A 21474-nucleotide genomic window follows, 5' to 3' on the forward strand; every position below is an offset into this window, starting at 1 on the left:
TCCACTCCCTGAAGTTCCTGATGATTGTCCCGCGGTTTTGCTTACGTTGATGTCCTAAAAACTCTACATATTGGATCAAGTTGTCAGTTGGCACCACGTTTGCACTAAACTTTATGTATATTTACATCTCATAATATGACTTATCAATGAATAAATCTAACTTAATATGAGAATTCATGGTTCTGGTGGCCGACATGACCAGTCTTAAAGTACTTGTAACACATTTGTGGAATCCTGCACACTACAAAGCCAAGATTTACCGGTGTTTTTCTTCAACAAGTACAAGATTACTAAAAGAGCTCATATTACCGATCGGTGTACATTATTTGTGCAGACATAAAAAATGTGTCGTGGTGGCTTTACGGCTCTATGATTTTTATACACGAAGTATGCGTTCAACCCCATTCAAATATGTAGCAATGTGGCTTTTTCAAGTTAGCGTGGTGATGATGCTCAATGAAAACTAACCCTATGCAGTTGAATGCCTTTGACTAGCTGTGGGACGTCTATAAGCTGGTACTATAGGTACAAAAAATAGTAATTACTTTTATAAATTATGTTGATAACCAAGTAGGATGCAGTTAATATTATTGTAAGCCAATAAGGAATGTACATTTGAATCGTTATCTAAGAGTCAATCTAGTGATTATAAGGCGTGGGTTTTCAGACGAGGTAGCAACCAGACTTAGGATGTACTTAACAGATGAAAAGGTGACTTTTTGTATACTATTTTTGGTTTGCTTTGGCATTCTGAAGACATCCCATGAATTATCTATTCAATAGTTTTTTCTCTTATACAGAGACAATACTTTGCAGAGCAATTAGAGGGTCAATTTTTTAGTTCTTTAAGTAGCATAAGAAGATTTATATTTTGAAAAATTCTTTCATTACGAACAATTAACCTAAGGTTAGATATGTAACAATAGTTAAAGTTTTTACTGATATACGAAAATAGGTGTTAAGCAACTGTACAAAAACAAAAATTCAAAACATTGACTTAATTCATTTATTTTTTATTAAAAAAAAATGGAGTTAGAGAATCATGAACCGTATAAAAAGTATCAAAGAGACATTGTTTTTTCAGCAACGTCAAACCATTTACCAACCATTAGATCTTTAGGTTTTTAATTCAAAATCTGTTTAATAACAAAATTTGAAAATAGCTTTTGCTGGCTTATTAAATTCCGTAAAGGTGTATTCAAAATCGTGTTTACTTCGGTGCCGGTGGTCGGAAAATCGACATCCGTGTATTCAAAATCGGTCAATTGATATAGCTATTAAAACATAATAGCGTACCCAGGGAAATTAGATTGCATTTGACATGAGTATGCAACGGCAATAGACATGAATCTATACTTCTATATCTATACTAATATATAAAGCTGAAGAGTTTGTTTGTTTGAACGCGCTAATCTCAGAAATTACTGGTCCGAATTGAAAAAATATTTTTGTGTTGAATAGACCACTCATCGAGGAAGGCTTTAGGCTATAAACCATCACGCTGCGACTAATAGTCAGGAGCGAAGATACAATTGAAAATGTGAAAAAAACAGGGCCGGTATAAATCATAACTTATATCTTCTACCCACAGCTAGTTTTAAATAAATACCTATGGTCCATTCTTAATCTTTGGGCCTCGAACCCTAATAACCGTCAATATTGAGGTTAAGTACAGATGCAAGAACCCTTGTTGGTGCAGGAGTTAATCAATTTTACCGGTGACCATTTTTTTTAGAATTTTTTTCTCACAAAAACGACTCCCGCACTAAGGAATTAATTCCTTGTCTCGCGGGGGATTTCACAAACATTCAAATCACATGCACAAAGGCACCCAGACTCAGAACAAACATTCGTGAATCACACAAACGCTTGTCCTACGTGGGAATCGAAGCCGCGACACGTCGCGCTCAGTGGGCTTGGCTTGGGGACCTCAATCACTGAGCTATCCGTAAACTCAATTTTCCTTTAGCTTAACGATGCGGAGTCCAGTGGTCCCGTCACACTCGACTCTTTTAATAAGTCTTTCATTTCTGTACAATGTATGGGTGATTTATGCGAGGAACAATATTATATGACGTCAAACAGGTAGCTTACAATAACATTACACTCAAAAGAAGTTAAATATGCTTACAATGTACCTACTTATGACGGTGAAGTTAGCTCAAGTGGTAAGTAAACGCATAAGATTATAGTTGAAGCAAGGTTGTTGATCCTTTTTTTCATTATTTTAAATATACTTAAGATTTGAAAGAGCTAAAATACTGCGTAGATATAAAAATCTTTATTAGAAATGAAAATCATAAACTTTTGGAACACCTGATTTATTTAAATTTTGATACATCCTTGAATTCCGCAATCATGGGGATCATCGTTCATGTACAAAATAATGTGACATAGGAATTATTCAATCAACAACATTTTTCGGAAAATTTCTTCTTTGAGATTCTCTACAGTTTCTAAGATTTTCTTATGAAAGTCTGCCCCAAGCCAAAGGAGAGACGCAGACTAGGATATAGTATGTTGCAAATTGCATACTCAAGTCAACCAGAATGAAACGAAATAAAAAAATAAACTGAGATCCAGCCTCCTATTTTAATTAGCCTTATTAAGATGGCGAACGTTCTTAACGTATTTAGATTTAAAGACGAATCCTTTTAACAGTTTTGAGAGATTCACTTTGTAAGAATACTTAGTAATATTAAGTACCATCCTAATAATCTTAATATAGAACTACTAATTAAGTATTACGACATAGCATTAACACGTCTGAGTGCGTGTCAGTGACATTACAATAGTTAAAGGTACTAAATAGGTATGTAATAGCGGATAAGAGCGAGCAGCCTTGATTTGATAGCTGTCAGCTGAGTTTGGCTGAGTTATTGGTTATGTGACGAACGAGGATGAAGCTTGTCGTTAAATTGATTTTTGAATAGAGACGTTTGTCTGTGTGTAAAGTGGGGTGATATAGGGCCTATTGCTACGTCTTAAATTAAAATTTAATAAAATGTATATTAATAAGTAAGTAAGCAATATTAAGAAATTTATTCTTCGTATTCCTTTTAAAATAACGATGCTATAAGGCTAAATTTGAAATTCCATGTATTCATGGTTTTCAATTGCCTTTACGATTATAAGCAAAATAACTGCCGTTCCGTGTTTCAAGGTGTCGCTAGCTCTGAGGTCCCGGGTTCGATCCCCGGTCGGGTCAATATAAAAATTTACATTTCTACATTGTCTCGGGTCTGGGTGTTTGTGGTACCTTCGTTGTATCTGAATTCCATAACACAAGTGTTTTAGCAACTTACTATAGGTTCAGAACAATGAAAGTGATGTTGTCCGCATTTATTTATTTAAATCGAATTATTCAGGGAACATGCATGAGAAACAATCGTTAAGAGACGCTTATTATCTACCATCAAAAAAACAGTCGAGAATGTAAGAATAAAGTTAATTATTTTCTTACTTTATAGAGTTAAAAGAGTATCTAGTACTAATCGGATTTTAAACCGTCGTTAGTGTTTATACCAAGAACTCAGACATAATCGTGTCATAAATATCAAATTAAAACTTGTGAATACAAACGGATACATTTGCATACCTGTTAATACTAATATGTGATTTCACTACTTTTAAACATGAGAAAATAAACTACAGGCTGTTATTAAACTAACCCTTGTCATACATAGTTCCCTTTAAAGGCAAAATGTATACTTAATTAAATACTAAGCTTCAATTTCTTAACCACTCAATTACGCCTAACCATCTATTATGACAAACAAAGAATAATTTCTTCATAAAAAATTAAAGAGTACGGAGGAAACAATGATAAATGGGCAGTAGACTTGGTACAAGTAAATTGCCCTTTACCTCGCTGTAACAACCAGCTGTGTTGCTTTAAATGGCATTTACCAGTAAGAGCTCGCCTGTTGGTTTTGTGTGCATAGAATGCCATGAGGCCTCCTTTTTTCGGATGTTATATCATCAATCGAAAATCAAATGACTTCTTCCGCTTTGGGTTGAGTGGAAGGCCCGAAGGGAATGTCAGACTTCTACTGATTAAAACCATTGAACCCAATGGAACGCATGTTGCTTCCTTGTGTAACGCTTTCAGACAATCCCACTGCCTCGGCAGGATCTCATGATTGAAGAGGTTCGATTTTCATCAAGGTTTTTTTTCTGATTCTTCGTATGGTTGAATTACAACCGTTTGGTATGACGTTGTTTTACGAACCTTTGGAGAATTATCAGATGTTCAACTTTATCTTTTGTTGTGTTTCGGAAAACATGTTAAACTTTTTCTCGAACACTATTTGTAACCTTTACCAGCCGTTAAATGGTTGCAATTCTGACGGATACGTACTGAGAACATTCCTTTTCATTACAATTTGATCAACAGATGAACATTATTATCACATAAGGTAGCGAGAATAATGAGTTACTAAGGAGATTTTGATAAATCAATAAATAGAAAAGAAGACTGGTCTATATTTTGCCCAAAGAATTAGCATTGCCATACAACGTGGCAATGCAGCCAGCCTTCTGGGCACGTTTCCCGACTTTGGCAGGGATGAGGATATCTTTTTTGACGCTTTGTAAATAATGTATATTTTTCTTTTTATATTGATATAGCTTTCAAAATGTAAATATTAGTTTAGTTTAGTTCCTAGATACCCCTAATTTTAGATGATGAAGATTAACTTTGTTTTTCCCAATAAATATTTGGTCGTAAATACTCATAAATAGAAAACTAGTATAGTGGGTATGTAGCTTCTAATACAAATATTGATTCATAAGACTGGTCTTTAATCACCACGGTAAGCAACTTGACCAAACCTACGTAACGTATTAACAAATACAAAGCTTGAATATTGATCAAATTCTTAAAACAATACTTGATTTATTTACTTAATTATTTCCGCATAAAAATGTTAATTAGCTATACGAAAAGGTACCTTCACCCAAAGTAATAAAGTTATAGAACGATGCGCATTTTACAGTTTATCCATCAATTTATAACATTATAAAAAGTTATGTTATATGGCAGATATATAGATCTTCTTTTTAATTCTCTAGAATTTGAATCTCTCTTGCCCCAGATGACTTGTTTCTTATTATTTCCTCTTTAAAATACTGACTCCTTGACTAATTTAATACATCGTTGGCAGAAGATTTTACAAACATTAAAATCAAACGCATAATAATTAGGTACTTAGTAACCCAAACTCAGAACGAGAATTCGTAGATCGCACAAATGCTTGTCCTACGCGGTGTGTTAGGCCCGCCACCTGTCACTGCTCGCTTGAGTTTAGCATAGTGACCTAAGTCTTGTCTATCCGTGCAGTCAGCTTCCCCGTTAGAGGTAGTGAGCATTAAACCTTTTTACTACACCGGTCTTTCCGCGTAGTTAAACTACAAGTTACTCAATTCAATTTCATTCGAGATTCTGCGTAAAATACGCATGCATGCCTCCGTGGTCGAGTGGCGTACGCACCGGTTTCAATGTGTCGCTAGCTCTGAGGTCCCGGGTTTGATCCCCGGTCGAGTCAATGTAAAAATTCACATTTCTACATTGTCTCGGGTCTGGGTGTTTGTGGTACCTTCGTTGTTTCTGAATTCCATACCACAAGTGCTTTAGCAACTTACTTTGGGTTCAGAACAATGTATGTGATGTTGTCAGCATTTATTAAAAAAAAAAATACAATCAGATGTTATCATGGTTCATAACTCTTCTCTCACAGCAATAGCACTTAGGAAGCGGTGTAGGGTGGACAAAACTGGGTGCTGTCCAATGTAATCTGACCTTCAAAAAGTGCTAGGTATTTAGTAGCCTAATTTGAATAAATGACTTTTGATTTTGATAACAACAAAATCTACTATAGTAAGGTGCGTTAATGTAAATAAATTTCTTGTTAATTACCTGTTTCTAAGATGCCTATTGCATGGTAATGAACTTCTAGCTTTGAATTCCCAATAGGGAAAAGTGATTGCACTATCATTAAAATAAGATAGGTCTCATTCTTTCTAATCATATATATTTTAGTTAAACAAGACTAAAAATGTTGACTCTGTGCATTAAAAACAATAGTATTTTTCTTCACCTGGACTGAACTAGGCGATAAGGTGCAATGAAATAGTTACACCACTATTATAATAATTAAATAACTTTCTGGTATTATTATAATAAGTACTTATACACAATAGCCCTTCCAGCAATACAACAATTGTATCAGAGCAACAAATTACAGAAATAGTGTAAACGTTTGCCTCCAAGCGCATTTCAAATGCGTTTTCGTCAATTGTTTCTGTCGGTGCCCCGAGATTTGTGTCATGTCTACAATTGTTATCGATAATCAAATAACTTAAATGTGATGAAATAATATTAGATTTTTTGAGCCCCGCTGTTGATTTGCCTGGCACATACTACTGATAAAAAAATTACTTAAACTAATTTACTTTAACTTTCTAAATGATCCAGTAAAACTAAAACTTAACCCATTTTTAAGGACATTTTTAAGGAGGATGAACATTTTATATTATGAAATTAAGTTAAGGTTTCATAGCCACTTCCAACAGTTAAATTGCCGTTTAGCATAGAATTTATAACACGGCTTTGTGTCATTTAATATAACAAATTAATATACGAGGTTCATCGTGTTTGGAATAACATCTGCTTCTATTAAATGTATGATTTATTCATAGACATAAATAATTATTAATATGTTAGCGTTGCAAAACTTTTCAATTTAATAGCAGATTTTCACCTTGATTTGTAAATTTTAAAGTTTAAAGTTAATATATTTAATTATACTTTCGAAATAGTATTAAAATGTATGGAAACGTACAAAACGAATAAAACACTGATATACAATGCGTTTGGGATTGTTTTATTTCAGAAACTAATATTATTATAAATTATTATTAGATACACGTGTCGCAAACAACGTTATTAGACTAAACATATAAATTTTACAACTCATAAACAAGCATTAATACTTGTACTTATGCAATATAATAAGGCATTTATATATATTAGAAACAAATTAAAAATATACTTATTGAAATGAAACTACTTTTACGGATTCTATCGCGGTTTAATTTTAGATTTTAGTTCCCGACGTTTCGAAACCTTTGCAGGTATCATAGTAATCTAAAATTAAACCGCGATAAAATCCGTAAAAATAGTTTCATTTCAATGTTTAACATTCGCGTAAACCTAAGAAACCACAATATACTAATTTTGAAGATATTGATGATCACAATGTTATGTTACATTTTAACTCGAGTGCTTTACAAAGAAGGCAAAGTTTTTGTTTCAAAAAGATAACATTTTTATTTTTTAAACTTTTTACGTTAATATTTATTTTTACATAAAACCCAACAAAACTGTTTGCAGTTTGTGTGTGGGCATGACAACTAAAACTAATTAATTTATTAAACTATCTTAAAACTAACATAATACATTCATACGTGTCACGTCTCAATCTGTTCTTTATCTTACAGAAATAAAAACTCTTTCTCGGTAGATACGATCTGACTTTTATGTAACATCAAATACTGGGCATTATAGTTTTCTAAGCTTTAAGTAAAGACAAGTACGCGATTACAAAGTGGTATCCTTTTATGAACGGACAACTGAGTTGATTAACCAACTAGCTTTCGGGAGGTCGGTTATATCGCGTTTCCAACAGAACTCTTCAAAAGTCCGGGATAAAAACTATCCTATGTTCTTTCTCAAGATTAACTCTATCTCCATACCAAATTTCATTAAAATCAGTTCAGTGGTTTACACGTGAAAGCGTAACAGACAGACAGAGTTACTTTCGCATTTATAATATTAGTAGGGATAATGCATCTATGCATTTTTGTAACACTACTTCTTGGAAAACTACAACATTAGCCTTTTATAGGGTTTATAAATGATGCATTAATTACAAAGATGTGATGAGGTTGAATACATTATTATGCAAAGCGGCCCCATTGATGTATTGGCAGTTCAATGTATACTTAATGTAAATAGTGTTTACATATTTGAAATGTACAAAGAAAGCTCTCTACTTGACGCTTATTTAAATTTAACGTGACGTCATGTAGCCTAGAAGGCATAACCAGACCAAGAACCAGTCAGCAATTTTAAAGGAGGCTTGTCATGGTCGTTTATAGCTAAATACCCTACTTTAAAAAAAAAAATAGAAGAAAATTATGTTTTTTTTCCTGTCGTCGTTTTTACTGAACCTAATATTTTCATTACTTATATATTTGATATAATCAAAATACGTATTAATAGATAAGTTATAAGAATCTTTCCGATATTTTCTTTTTTAATTTTCCTCATAGTTTTCCTTCTAAACATTAAGGATACTGCAAAACACTTAAAGATTTGTGAGTAAATACAATCGATTCATATTTGTATAGCAAACACTACTTATTTAGAATTGAAGGTTCAATATTCACGAGTAGCAATCGGCAATTAAATACGGTTTGACAGTACTTCAGTATATTCAAATTAAAAAAAAAACTGAGTGTTGTTGTTGACAATTTTAAACAAAAACAGCAAACATGTTGTCTGAACTAGAGAAGAGACTAAAACCCATAAGTTTGTTTTAATGTTTCTTCTCTTGGTAGACAGGGAATGACAACTTGAGCTAGCTTATAAAGTTCTCCATGGTCTATTTAACAGTAACAAATACAGCATGATCCCAATAAGAGCGAAAGTTTTGCCGTGCGTCATTTATGCATACAGGCAAGTAGTGAATATACACACTATGAGGAATTCATAATCATTTCATTATTCCTAACTATTGAATTCCGGAATGGAAATCAGTAAGTCTGGTAATCATTTATGCTCAACCCATATTCATATTAAACATTAAGGTGCTCCTTATTACAAATGGTGTGAGTGATAATTCATTTCAATAATAAATTGCGGAATCTTCTTTTTTCGTTTCATCTTCTACAGTATCATTATAACATTTTAGTCTACTTTCAAAAATTAACTCGATCTTGTAACCGTAGCCACCCATTGAACACAAAGTAAGCAAATGTAACATCAACTAAAATGAGACTGAACCTATCAAGCATGTCATTTTCTAACAAAACCTTTTCGCAATGACTGTCGAGGCTACTAACACATACATGTTACTTACGCCCATATTTACAAACAACTCTTTTCTAAGACGTTCTCAAATGTACATTTGTCTCTATATTCCTCTTTGTGATGATAGAGACAGCATGACTCGTGGCGAATGTGTGAATAGCACGGTTACTGTCATAATGTCATCTCGTTTATCTGTTACACTCGCTTTATTAATCACTTTTGATTTCTATGAGATTATACAAGCTCTGCTCCTATGATTGATGGTTTTAAATGTATGTCAAGTGCGTGTGTTTAGCTGAGAGGAATGGAACAGGTGATAGCTTAATTTGGGACGTTGGAACAACATAAATTTACTTATATATTTCTGAAAACGTATATTTTATAGATAAATTTCAATTACACTTGAATTAAATGGCCGTGGTCGTCACTCAATGATTTGTTCTAGGTGAGAATCGAACCTAATACCTCGGGTATATCAGTCAGGGCCAGTAGACACACTGGAAAGTCACAACAATTAGTAGAGATGGTTAACGGTAAATTTTAAAGTTTACGGGTGACCAATGTTTTTCTTTAACGGAACTCTCTATATCACGAGACCGTCTCGCACTTATTAAACTATATCGGAGTCTAGGTATACCAAATTAAGTTCAATACCTAACCTTCCGTATTCTATTGCAATTTTAGATAGGATTAAAATTTGCTATTCAAATTTTTAAAAGATAATGAAATCAGCAAAATTATTATTTATAATTGCTAATTTAAATAAAACAATTGCCTATCTGACCTCCACAGCCCACTTAACTGTGTAACAGTGTTTCATACTAGCACTAACATTACAATTCCTAAACGGCTGTCAAAAATGAACGAAAAAATTGCGCATTTCTAATTAAATGCTTGTCATGAATACAAATTATTTTTAATATAATACCTAGTTGTTTATTATTTCAATTAAAGTTAATAAATCTAAATCTAGGTGAATGTCAAACATTTATGTTATGTTTGCTTTTTCGCATTCTAAAAATAAATGTTTCTACATCACATTATTTGCTTTTTGTTAGTAAAAAAAAGTTTATTTTAGATTGTAATTTCGTAAAGCGGATTGTTTACTAAATAACGAGTCACTAGTTTCGGACCCAATCGGAGTCCTTAGCCACTAGCGGCCGCGGTAGCGGAGTCGCTCACTCCACCACTGGCGTAGTCCTTTGAGGATCGGCCACGAAGTATCACGAAGCATTGGACAAGCATTTGTATCAACAAATAAATCTGTGTCTTTGTGTATGTGAGACGTTGCAAGCACGCCCCACCCAACGATATAATAATTGAGTCTTTTTTCTATTGTATGAAGGACAAAAATACTATTAATTACAGAGGTTATTGAAATGATTTAACGGAAGTCACCGAAAATAATTGACAACAACAGTAACTATTTAGCTATAAGGGTCCATAAGATACAGCCAGACAGAAGGACACACATCGGAGCCATCGTAATAATGTTGCGATTATTTCTTTGCGTACGGAATCAAAACTCTACCAAAGTCTAATGCCAACACCTACAGCAAATGTTTCGAAACTGACATTGACCTTAGCCAAACTGCTTATTGTTGTATTTGATACTAATTGTTAACGGCAGCTGTTTCTACATGTCGTAACGTCACGTCCTATAGAGCCTCGAAAAGAGCGTTCTTTATATTTTTATAGAGTCAGGAAGTTCAATGAACCTTGAGTTATTGTTGAATAATTATAATAATATTGTTTAATAAATTACTTCTGCTTTTGTACCTGGTACACAGTTCCTTAAAAATAATATAGTTTAACTAATAAACTTGTTATAGTTGTAATAATACAGTTAGTTATGTTCCGTTTTGTTACCCAAAAATGACCTTTTGGTATATATAATTAAGCTCAATATGTTTCCTATCATTATTCTTTCCTTAAAACTAGCTGACTCTAGGAACTTCGTTCTATATAATCTAAATCATTCAGGGTGCCATCCAAACGCATACAAAAAAACCATTCACATCGCTCTAGTCATTAAGGCGGAGTTTATTAATATATACACATACAGTAAAATTATAAATATAAAGAAAAAATCGGAAATATCACCTAACATCCATCAAAATATTTTTCATTTAAAGGTATCCTCTTTCAAATAATTAGTACAATTGTAATTGTTTCAAATAATTGGTTTCAAAACATTTGGTAGTTCTTTAGTTGCGCGGTAAATAAAACTTAAAACGTTATTCAGTAGGTTGCTGGTACTCGCCAGTCAATTAAATTACAGTTGCAGTTCACAGAGACAGGTTATCATCGTATCGTTCAAACCAGTGGTTAAAGTTGACTCATAAAAATACCCGACCACGTTTAACGATAGATGTTTATCATTGCGTGGGAGAACCATCGGTAGTCTATTATTGAAGATTTTTCCAAAGATCACGCTAATAATTCTTAAATCATCACCGGCCTAGCGTTTTTTCAACTGTGTTTCGGTCAGTTTCCAGACTAACCGGATTCAGCTAGGTACCAGTGTTTTACAAGGAGCGACCGTCTGTCTGACCTCCTCGAACCAGTTACCTGGAAACATGATAATCCCTCAGACTGGTTGTCAGACATTCAAGCTTCTGACTACCTGTAAAGACTGACAAAGATGTATGAATAACAGCCGGAACCCATAATTTAACGTGGGTTCTTAATAATTTTTAAATATCACAATCAATTCATTGGTATATAATTATATTACACTGGCAGAATATTTTGGATATCTAACCCCATGCGCGTGATCTACACCCATTCGTGTTAAGCAAAATTTCAAATTCATTCAAATCGGTCGAGTCGGTAAGGAGGAGTACAGTGACGTATACACGTGCAATAATGATTCTACTGTAATTGAAACTGACTGTAAATGGATACATGAACTGGGCTGCTTTTGTAAGACGACTAAAAAATCACGGTGTATAATAAATATGATTAGATAACTGGGTTTAATAAAACTAAATTTTATTTGTATGTACACGGCAGTCAAAGGTTGACTGACTTATGACATTGAAGTTTAACAAACCATTTACTGTTAGTAACCCATTTATCTCGAAAAAATAGTTATTGATGTTTATAAAATATAGGAAAACGGAATTTTATAAGTAAAGTCACAACCGAGTAGTAAACTATGAAAAAATTCCTTGCGTGGAAAAATCTAATAAATACGCCAATTAATTAATTTACTTTAAACGCCAATAATTATGTAAGTAATTTTTCTGCGCGAGTCACTCGGAAACTCCCCCTTAAGATTGTTTACGTTAACGGCGCATGCGCAGGTGTTTATGACGCACATTGCACTTAAACCCTAGTTGTAAATAAGAAAAATATCAGATCTCACATAATTATGGAAGTAAAACTGTTAGGGTTAAGAATACTTCAATAGATTTTCAAATTACTATAGAAAGTAAGAAACTTTGTATTGATCTTATATAAAGTCTTGTTTATCAGTAATGATGGCATTAAAAATAAATACAAAACGGAATCGATATAAAGTAAAAGCTAAGCTAATTGTTGAAATCCTTAAAATTCAAAATTCAAAAAATAGCCATTCATTTTAATGCAGCCTTAATTGAACTCAAAGAAATATTCTGAATGTATTCCATTTTTGTTGAGAAAACAAAAAACATTAACAATTTGTTGTTATTTATCAAACGAAGTAATAAAAATCTTATAAGTTCATCCCATAAGTCAACTCATGTGTAAGAGCCCTAACATGTTGCATAAGAGTCATCATACCTTTATTGACGTTATTTACAACTAATTTAAAACTGGTTATGCAAAACCGAAATACGCCTAGTTTATTTTTAGAATAGTTTTTTTCTGCAGGTAATAAATAATATAACAAGGTCAAAATTTAATGGCCTTGAATCGTTATGAAATTTATGCCTAGGTCGTTAATCTGAACTTTGATCTCAAATAGTCAATGTAACAAACATGATTTTTGAATAGTAAGGTCGACTATGACTTGCAAAAATGCACTCAATAATTAAGTACGTTCTTGAAATGTGGTGTTGTTTCGTTGCAGATTTAATTTCAGGTAATAAATACGATGATTAATAAATTGGAGGCCTAGCTATGCGGACATCGAAAACGCGCACGCATTTTCATAAATTGAAACTTTTTAATTTATTAGATACTGTTACAATTTCTAGGTGCCTGAATGAGTGTGTCTGATGGATGTCTGAATGCATGTGACTTGAACGTTTGTGAAGCCCTCCGCTACACAAGAATTAAATTCTGGAATAAGGGAGTCGTTTAAAAAAATCTAGCCAAAAAAGTCCCACTGCTGGGGAATCACCAGCCTAGCCTTCTTCCACTTACATCTCTTTTGCTACCTACTTACTTAAAATATTTATCTACTACTTAAAAAATCAAAGTAACGCAAAAAACATGACCCAAAGTCAATAAGTCAACAAAGACTTCAAAAACACACTTTTTCCGTTTACATACTTTAACACTTTTTACTGTCCACATACGAACGTCATAAGTAGGTAAAATGAATGACAAATACCAAACGCAAGAATTTCTTCAAAGTTCAAGGTTGATGACCTTGGTACAGATATAATGTTACAAGGCAGTCCAAGCCATGAGACTAAACGGTATTTCATAAGATGTTTAGGAATAATCTACATATTATTTAATGCAGAAAAACATCGTTGGATCTGTGACCTGTCAACTGGTTAGGTTACGAGGTGCCGCCGCCTACCCATTACCCGCAGGTCCCTACTTCACCTGGTCAAAGGTTGTGACATGGTGAACCCGGTCAATCCACAACAGAATTTTCACATCGAGAAAATAGTTTTCGTGGAAAATAAAAGAGCATCAACCACATTAGGCGTCTGGAAAAAAAGATAAAAGGTAAATAAGATGATATATTTGAGAAAGTAGAGCAAACTTCATTAATACGAATTGCAATACATGTTACCCAACTTTTTGATGCTTATCGATGAATGCACTGATATACTATCATTCTACAATATAATTTCGAAAATCGACATACAAGATGCCATTGAACCGTGGAAGGTGAATGGAAATATTATTTGACTGATAATATCCGTTATAATTACTTTATAACGACTTGGAAAATTCCTCCCATTTTTTAAACTAGTTCATCCTATATGATAAGATAAAACACGCCTTCCAAGGGTGTTAAACTGAAGAATTTTACTGAAATCCGTAAACAATATATAAAAGTTCAGAGGAATGATGAAAAGGTCTCTAGGCGTGAACGATACAAGGTTGAAGATGATAATGACGAAACAGAACAGTAAAATAAAATAATTAACATAAAACACCAAAACAAATCATCTTAAGAACAAACTAGGGCAAGAAAACCCATAACTCGGTTAAAACCAAGGTCGGAACAGCGCGATGATTGCGCCCATTTCATTGATAACTTCAATTAGAGGAGCCTTGGCGCCTACATAATGATCTGTTACCATAATACCCAATAGCACAGTAATAGTTAAGTTGTCATTGACTAGCACCCAACGGGTTTTGTTAATAGTACAATAATGTTACAACATACGTGATTTCGGAGGAATTCGGTGGTTATAATCCATGTAGCATTTCGAAAGTAAATTTGTTTATTGACCTTACCGCAGATCGTAAAACATTGCGCCGAGATTTTTTGCATAGTAATAAATTTTAAGATAAAGAAAGATGCAATGGCATTTGATGAGTGTTTAAAAAATATCTTAGCTAGCAGATAATGTTTCCTTAACTTGATTTGTGGAGTCATTTCAAATTATATCGTCGGTTATTCTATTTTATGGATGGGGAAATATTATAACACAATTTTTTGCTAGCGCCACCTTCACTCATGGGCTTGAAAAATATTTCGAAAAAGTTTTAACAATTATGAAAACACCGCGAGGGGAAAATGTTGTCTCAGATTTTCGCTTCAGCTCTCTAAAGTTTTCGTTTTCACTATAAAATGTGTGAGATTGTGAAAGACAGTGAATTTCATTTCATCAGGTTTGCACCGCTTAATAAACAGCTGAATTAATAAGCCGCAACATTAGCAAAGTATGCACTATTCACTTTAAGTACTTCATTACTTTAGGCTTTGGTTGGAGATCACATTTCACATGGAGCAACCGTACTTCTGGTCTTTTAATCTAAATTACTTTTTTCGATTTAATTTCTGAAGTGTAATGTAGAGTAATATTAAACCGGAATAGAGTGTCTTTATTTAGCAATTACTAATATTACTTACTAAGCTATGAGTGTGTGAAATGAAACAGACTTTTTTTGGGTATGTTAGCACAATATATTCACACGTCACTTTTATTCAAACATGCTTAGTTAACAGGCAAGTTAAACCGCAGGCGTGGCTACCAAGATAGCATAGCATAATAATTATCACTTTTCGCAATACTAATTTCAAGGCATCACGCTACTCTCGATGTTAAATATGTCTGACCTTCGAATTTAAAATTAACTCTCATATTTAATCTGTACTAATATTATAAAGCTTAAGAGTTTGTTTGTTTGTTTTAAAGCGCTTAGCAACTACTAGTCCGATTTTAGCAATTCTTTCAATAGTAGATAGCTCATTCTTTGAAGCAGTCTATATGCTATAAACTATCAGGCTATCAATAAAAGGATCAGAACAGCAGCGAGAAATATTACAAAACGGAGAGAAATTATAATCATTAACTTTTGTGTGTCCAGTGCGTCAATGGATAATCATCTATGAAGGAATTGTTCCTGAAAAAAGGTCCAAGACAAACCAAAGCAAAACAAAATCCGAACAAAATTTTTCTTCAAATCCATTATTTTAATCGAATATCCTAGTAGATGTCACTGTTTTAACAAAGCTCCGCAGCAAAATAATTATAATTGTTGTTGATTGATTTTCAAACATCATAACTTATAATATCGCTGCCACGCGGACAAAGTCGCGGCCAACAGCTAGTGGACAATATTAAGTAATCCTAATTGCTCAGTACTTAAATGACATGTACGAGTACTAACACTATCAATAACGTGTACCTGCTAAATACAGTGCAAAAATGCATCCATAATGAACACAAACCACAAAGTATTGGTCGTATTCGTGTTTTTCAAAATTGAACTTTGTATCTTTGCTGTACATACTACATGCTCACTGTATCATGCAGTGTTATTAGGTAAAATGGAAAAATAGAATTGTCAGCAAAAATTGTGCCATGATTGTCTTCAAATGTTTAATTCATGTGATGTTTATGGCCTTAGTAGTCATTACGTATTTAGTGATCATTAATTATGTATTTTAATGTCACATTTTGATATTATAATAGTCTTATTTGATTCTTAATACTGTTAGGGATTTTCAGTACACGGGGAAAAAATGTCTGCGATTTACGATGTCAAACATTCTCCATTGAAATCCGAAACTTTAGTTCATTTATTGTTGCTTAGAACTATGTGCTTTTAGCAGTTTATAGGTAGCATTAACCATAATAAATGACAGTAACAGGTATTTGATAGTCAGTTACATGATGCAAAGCATTTCTTTGAAATCGGATAATTTTAGACTCCAATTATGTTTTTTTATCGATACTTCCGAATAAAATTTAAAGTAAGAATACTAAGGTGAGATTCTTTTTTTTTGCATAAGATTATTATCCAGATTTGCTTTTAATAAAAAAATAGCCAAGTTCAGCAATGTGTGTATGTGCTTATCAATGGCTGGTTTCATAGAGATTGCAGTTATAAGATACTGCAGATCTAGTATCTGCAGTATCCAAATAAAAAGTCACGTTAGCAGTAATGAATTGAGATGTCCTTAATGATACGATAATTCGTCAAAGATCTTTTGTCGAACATCTCTACATGGGAAGAGGTTTTGGTCCAGCTTAGAACTCTACAAATCCATATTATCATATACTATTAAAGCCCCGTGGTTTTATCCCTGCCCTTCTTAGTTGCTGTCTTAGCTAAATAGGCTATCCAACATTGTATGATGTAATCGGACTGTTAACTCAAAGGTCGCTTATTCGAACCCTGGCATGCAAAAATGTCTTTACACATATTTCACAGTTATTATCACTTGATAACAAGAGCGAAGAAATAATATTGTGAGGAAACCAATAAAAACAATCAAACCTGAGAATATTTCAACAATGTGCTTACTGCTCGAATCTTAAAAAAGAAAAGGAGAAAGATATATATTTTTCAAGTGAATCGTTGAGATATATTATGTTGTTCAACCAAACAAACAACTCAGCCTTATAACATTAGTCTATATTATTATGTAGGTATTTAAACCAGGTACCTATATGTATCACACAGCTGTCTAGCGTGACAACCGATCGCGTGTCTTTATTTACTTTATGCTAATAACCTCTTGGAATCTTGTTCTTATTCTAGAAATATAACATATGCCCTTTGCGACAATGGTCGGATTTATTGCCTATTGTGATGGGCTATGATTGGACTGATGGGCAACGCATTTTAATCTATATTTAATGTGTCCAAGGTTGAAATTTTATTTGGTTAGTAAAATGATTTCCGATTAAGTGTTATATTGCAAGTGTTCCCGAATATGTCTTGGGGAACAGAACAAAAAAAAAATCTCATTTGAAAAAGGTAGTTTCTTGTTTTTCTATTAAAAAAATATTTGGGTTAACAAACTTTAATAATTTTGGAAACAAGATTCCTGAGTGTCATCTGGTTGCGTTTAATTGTATTATTTAATTAATTTCGCGAAAAACTAAATAGCTTTGTAACTTCAAAATAATTTCTATCAAAATAAGCAGATAAAAAGAAGCCATGATAAATAAATTGATATTTTAATATTATTCTTGCACAACTTGACATTCTGATTGACTTGATAATTTAACTGTCTGTTTCGTATCGAACTTCATGCTAAATTATTTATTAATTTAAAATTTTAAAGACAAACAAATAAAAATATATTGTTAGCTTTTTCTTTATAAACTTTTTTTACAAATATTTGCTTGAACTAAGAATACTCGAATAAAAGACGGTGCCAATTACATTAACATAAAATAATACGCGATTTTTTTACTTTGATTAGCCCGACGTTTCGACTAAGTTACAATGGCCGTGTCACGACAGTGCTAATTAGGTATCAAGTCTAATCAAGTTATCAAAAGAGCAATTAATCAGACATAACAAACAAAAGGCAACGAATAAAAGAAAAAATACAACAATGTGTCAGTTAATGGGAGCAAGTATATTAATGGCATATAATTAATACACGAGTTGACATATTGCTCAAATAATTCCCAAACTCTTAAGTAATGAAACAATAACTCACCGTTCATATTTGTCAATTCCAACACTAATTGGTAATGTCTAAAACCACAGCCGTTACACTAAATATTAACTAACAAATGAATCTAACATTTAAATAAACACTACACTTAAAAATAAACACGAGTTATTTAAAAAACAAAATTCTTGAAAAAATGTTTGTAATCAATGTTCGTTTTTTTTTTGAAATTTAAAATGTGAATGGATGCTGCGTGCGGGCGCGCTTGTCGTTAGATCGGAACAAAATGCAAGGGTGTTGCGCCGACGCAGGTATAATAAACATTCGGTGCGCGCTGCTCGATAAAGGTTTAGTAGATCGATGTACGTGACGATACGTGTTATCTCACCAACGTAATTGAACACGTAGTTTTATGTAACGTTTATTTTTTGTGATACATTATCGTTTTTTTTTTGTGGTCGATACTGTTGTCAATGTAGTGTAAATGATTTATACCTTCTCTTTTCTATAAATTAAAATCAGTAGTTCAAGGACTGAAGGAACTTTTTGTTAATATAAGTTAAACAATAATATTATTTCTCCATAATTTTGCTTAAGATACCTATAAAATGAAAAAAGACCGTATAGAAATATAAACAAGGTTGTAAAATAAAATACTATGGGCATTTCTGATTTTCACGATCTATGAAGGCAGTCTTCATGCATTCTATAAATATTTATAGTCTACACCTTTTATTATACTGTGTTTCGAGAATTTTCATACAATGCTAATCGTCACCAGCAGCTTGTCTCCGTCCACTGCTGGACATAGGCCTCTCCCACGGCACGAGACTGAGCTCAATGCTACGTAGCTTAGAGCTACGAATATTATTCCCACCCTCTAGATGCACTCCCTGCATGGATAGCCTAGTGGTTGAGTTCATCCCGCTAAACCCACAGTGGCGCAATGTGTCGCGGGTTCGATACCCGCGTAAGACAAGCTTTCGTGTGATGTGACTTTAATGCGGGAGACGTTTTTACTCAAAATAAAATTAATAATAATCCCCATCTCCCGACACTACGTTTACCGATGCGCGGTCTACACTCAGTTATCAGTCTGACCCGATCGTTTCATCGGCATCATATGTGACTTGGGCCAATTCTGCTATTTACAATGGCTTACGAACAAATTGAAATTGGATCATTGTAAATAGGAGAATCGGGATCCTGCTCACTACCACTTCGAGACCAATTCTCACTCCTCCTTTTTCATAAAAATATGAGGAAATTTCCTTGGAGTGTTCTAGGACCTTAACAGGACAGAAATGATTCGTCTTCTAAGTTTATCAAGTAAGACCTGGAAACCAGTTGAACAGATGATACTTGTAGATCGATATCTCAGGCGAGGATACAAGCAAACGGACCGACAGAGATAATACATTAATTACGTTAATTTGTCTGTTAAGTTCGTGTTACAAAACACGTCGACACGACACCTAACAATTACTGTGGTTTACAAAAACTGATGTAAATGTAGAGGTACATTAGAAGCGGGAATTAATAGCTTCCTTATAGATTTGTTAATTGTAATAACCATCAAAATATTAATGAACCAGCATATTTGTGGTAAGGAAGATGTTTCTTTCGTTGCTAGGCAATTATCCTGGAATTTATCTTAAAATTAGGAAGTAACAACAAAATCAAAATTTAAATCTCGTCTTATTTATAGCAACTTTCTTTATTAGGCGTGACTGCGCGACTAGTTTTCGACCCAACCAAAGAAATTAGTCGGGCAATCCCGATTAATATTATTGAGTAAACTGTTGCATCATTTAATAGATAGTAGTCGGACTTTAAAGGCCTCTTAATTATAGTGTTGCAATTTTAAAAGCATCACGATGCACAAGGCCTAAAATCTCTTGAGAAACTAGAACAGTCCTACTTTGAGGGCTAGTGATAACCCGCCAGTGGTAATGTATACGTTCGTCGGGGATCATAATAAGGCCAGTCAAGAGCGAGTCGGAATCCAATCGTATGCGAGGATTCCGCAAAAATAGGCTAAAAAAGAACAAATCGGCTGTATTACAAATAAATAAGTGGGTGCTACCTTCAAATTTAGAGCCAAGGGTCTCTTCTTACCGTTAAGTGTGCAGAAACCTACCTATATAAGGATACAGAGGCCTCTTCTCATATAGGAAAGGATATAGAAATGATCACCACACTCGCAACCCGAAGTGACCTACTTCGGGTTGCAATTTCAGATACGAGTGGAAAAATCTAATCGAGGCCTTTGCCCTGCAGTGGGACAGTAATGGCTTAATAAAATAAAAAAGTTTCCTTGTGCGATTTCTCTTCACCGTTAGTGGTGTCTTAGAATAATTAGGACAATACATAATTATGACTTTCAAAAAGTCACATTGGTTTCTAGCCTGCGTCAGGCTCGAATATGCATTTGTATACAGTAATAACAACATAAAGTCGCAAGACCACCAAAGCCCCGACTCTGCTATTCACAATAGCCAATGAATGAATAAAAATTGGATTAAATTGGCACTATTATTCTAAGTATTTTTCCAACACAATAATTGAAAATTCAGTACGGAGGGGGGAACACTGACGGCCAATATCATTTTCAATAGAATAGAGATAGTTTCAAATTGATTCCAATTGCCATCCATTTATCGGCCATTGTAATTACCAGAATCCGGGCCCAGTGGTGATTTTTGCATTGCAAGTTTATTTTTTCACAAAGTATTTTATAATACTTGTTTTCTACCAAATCATTGCGTTTTCTCTCGACGACAACCTTTTTAATAAAATATTTAATGCTTATCATGTTATAATTATAATTGTTAATGGACTGGACGCTAATCAATACCTTTATAACTGGTTTGTAATTACTTGTTATGGTTTTATAATTACTGTATCTGAAGTTATTTTATCACCGGACACTACAATAAAATTGTCTTTAGAAGTGTGGGGAACGATGAGTTTGCTTGCAGGTTATCTGTCTGGTGTTTTAGGGCTGAGTGAACAAAGAAAAATCAAGTTTATTTTGAAAAACCTGAAGAATATTCTGTAATGATTCTCATTAATCTCTCTATCAATCGTATTGTAAAAAAAATGTCATGTCAAGTTCATTGCT

At 33.4% G+C, this 21474-nt stretch overlaps 1 protein-coding gene across 1 annotated transcript in view; it reads right to left on the minus strand.

The window, feature by feature from the left end:
• Positions 1-18767, minus strand: part of LOC113495291 (elongation of very long chain fatty acids protein AAEL008004) — a 33589-nt gene extending 14822 nt beyond the window's left edge. Inside the window, exon 1 of the mRNA XM_026873960.1 lies at positions 18396-18767. Within this exon, the coding sequence (XP_026729761.1) occupies positions 18396-18402 (7 nt within the window). The 5' untranslated portion in view covers positions 18403-18767. The remainder of the gene's footprint in view (positions 1-18395) is intronic.
• Between the last annotated feature and the right edge of the window lie 2707 nt (positions 18768-21474).

This window comes from Trichoplusia ni, chromosome 6, assembly GCF_003590095.1.
Source record: "Trichoplusia ni isolate ovarian cell line Hi5 chromosome 6, tn1, whole genome shotgun sequence".
Lineage (NCBI taxonomy): Eukaryota > Metazoa > Arthropoda > Insecta > Lepidoptera > Noctuidae > Trichoplusia > Trichoplusia ni.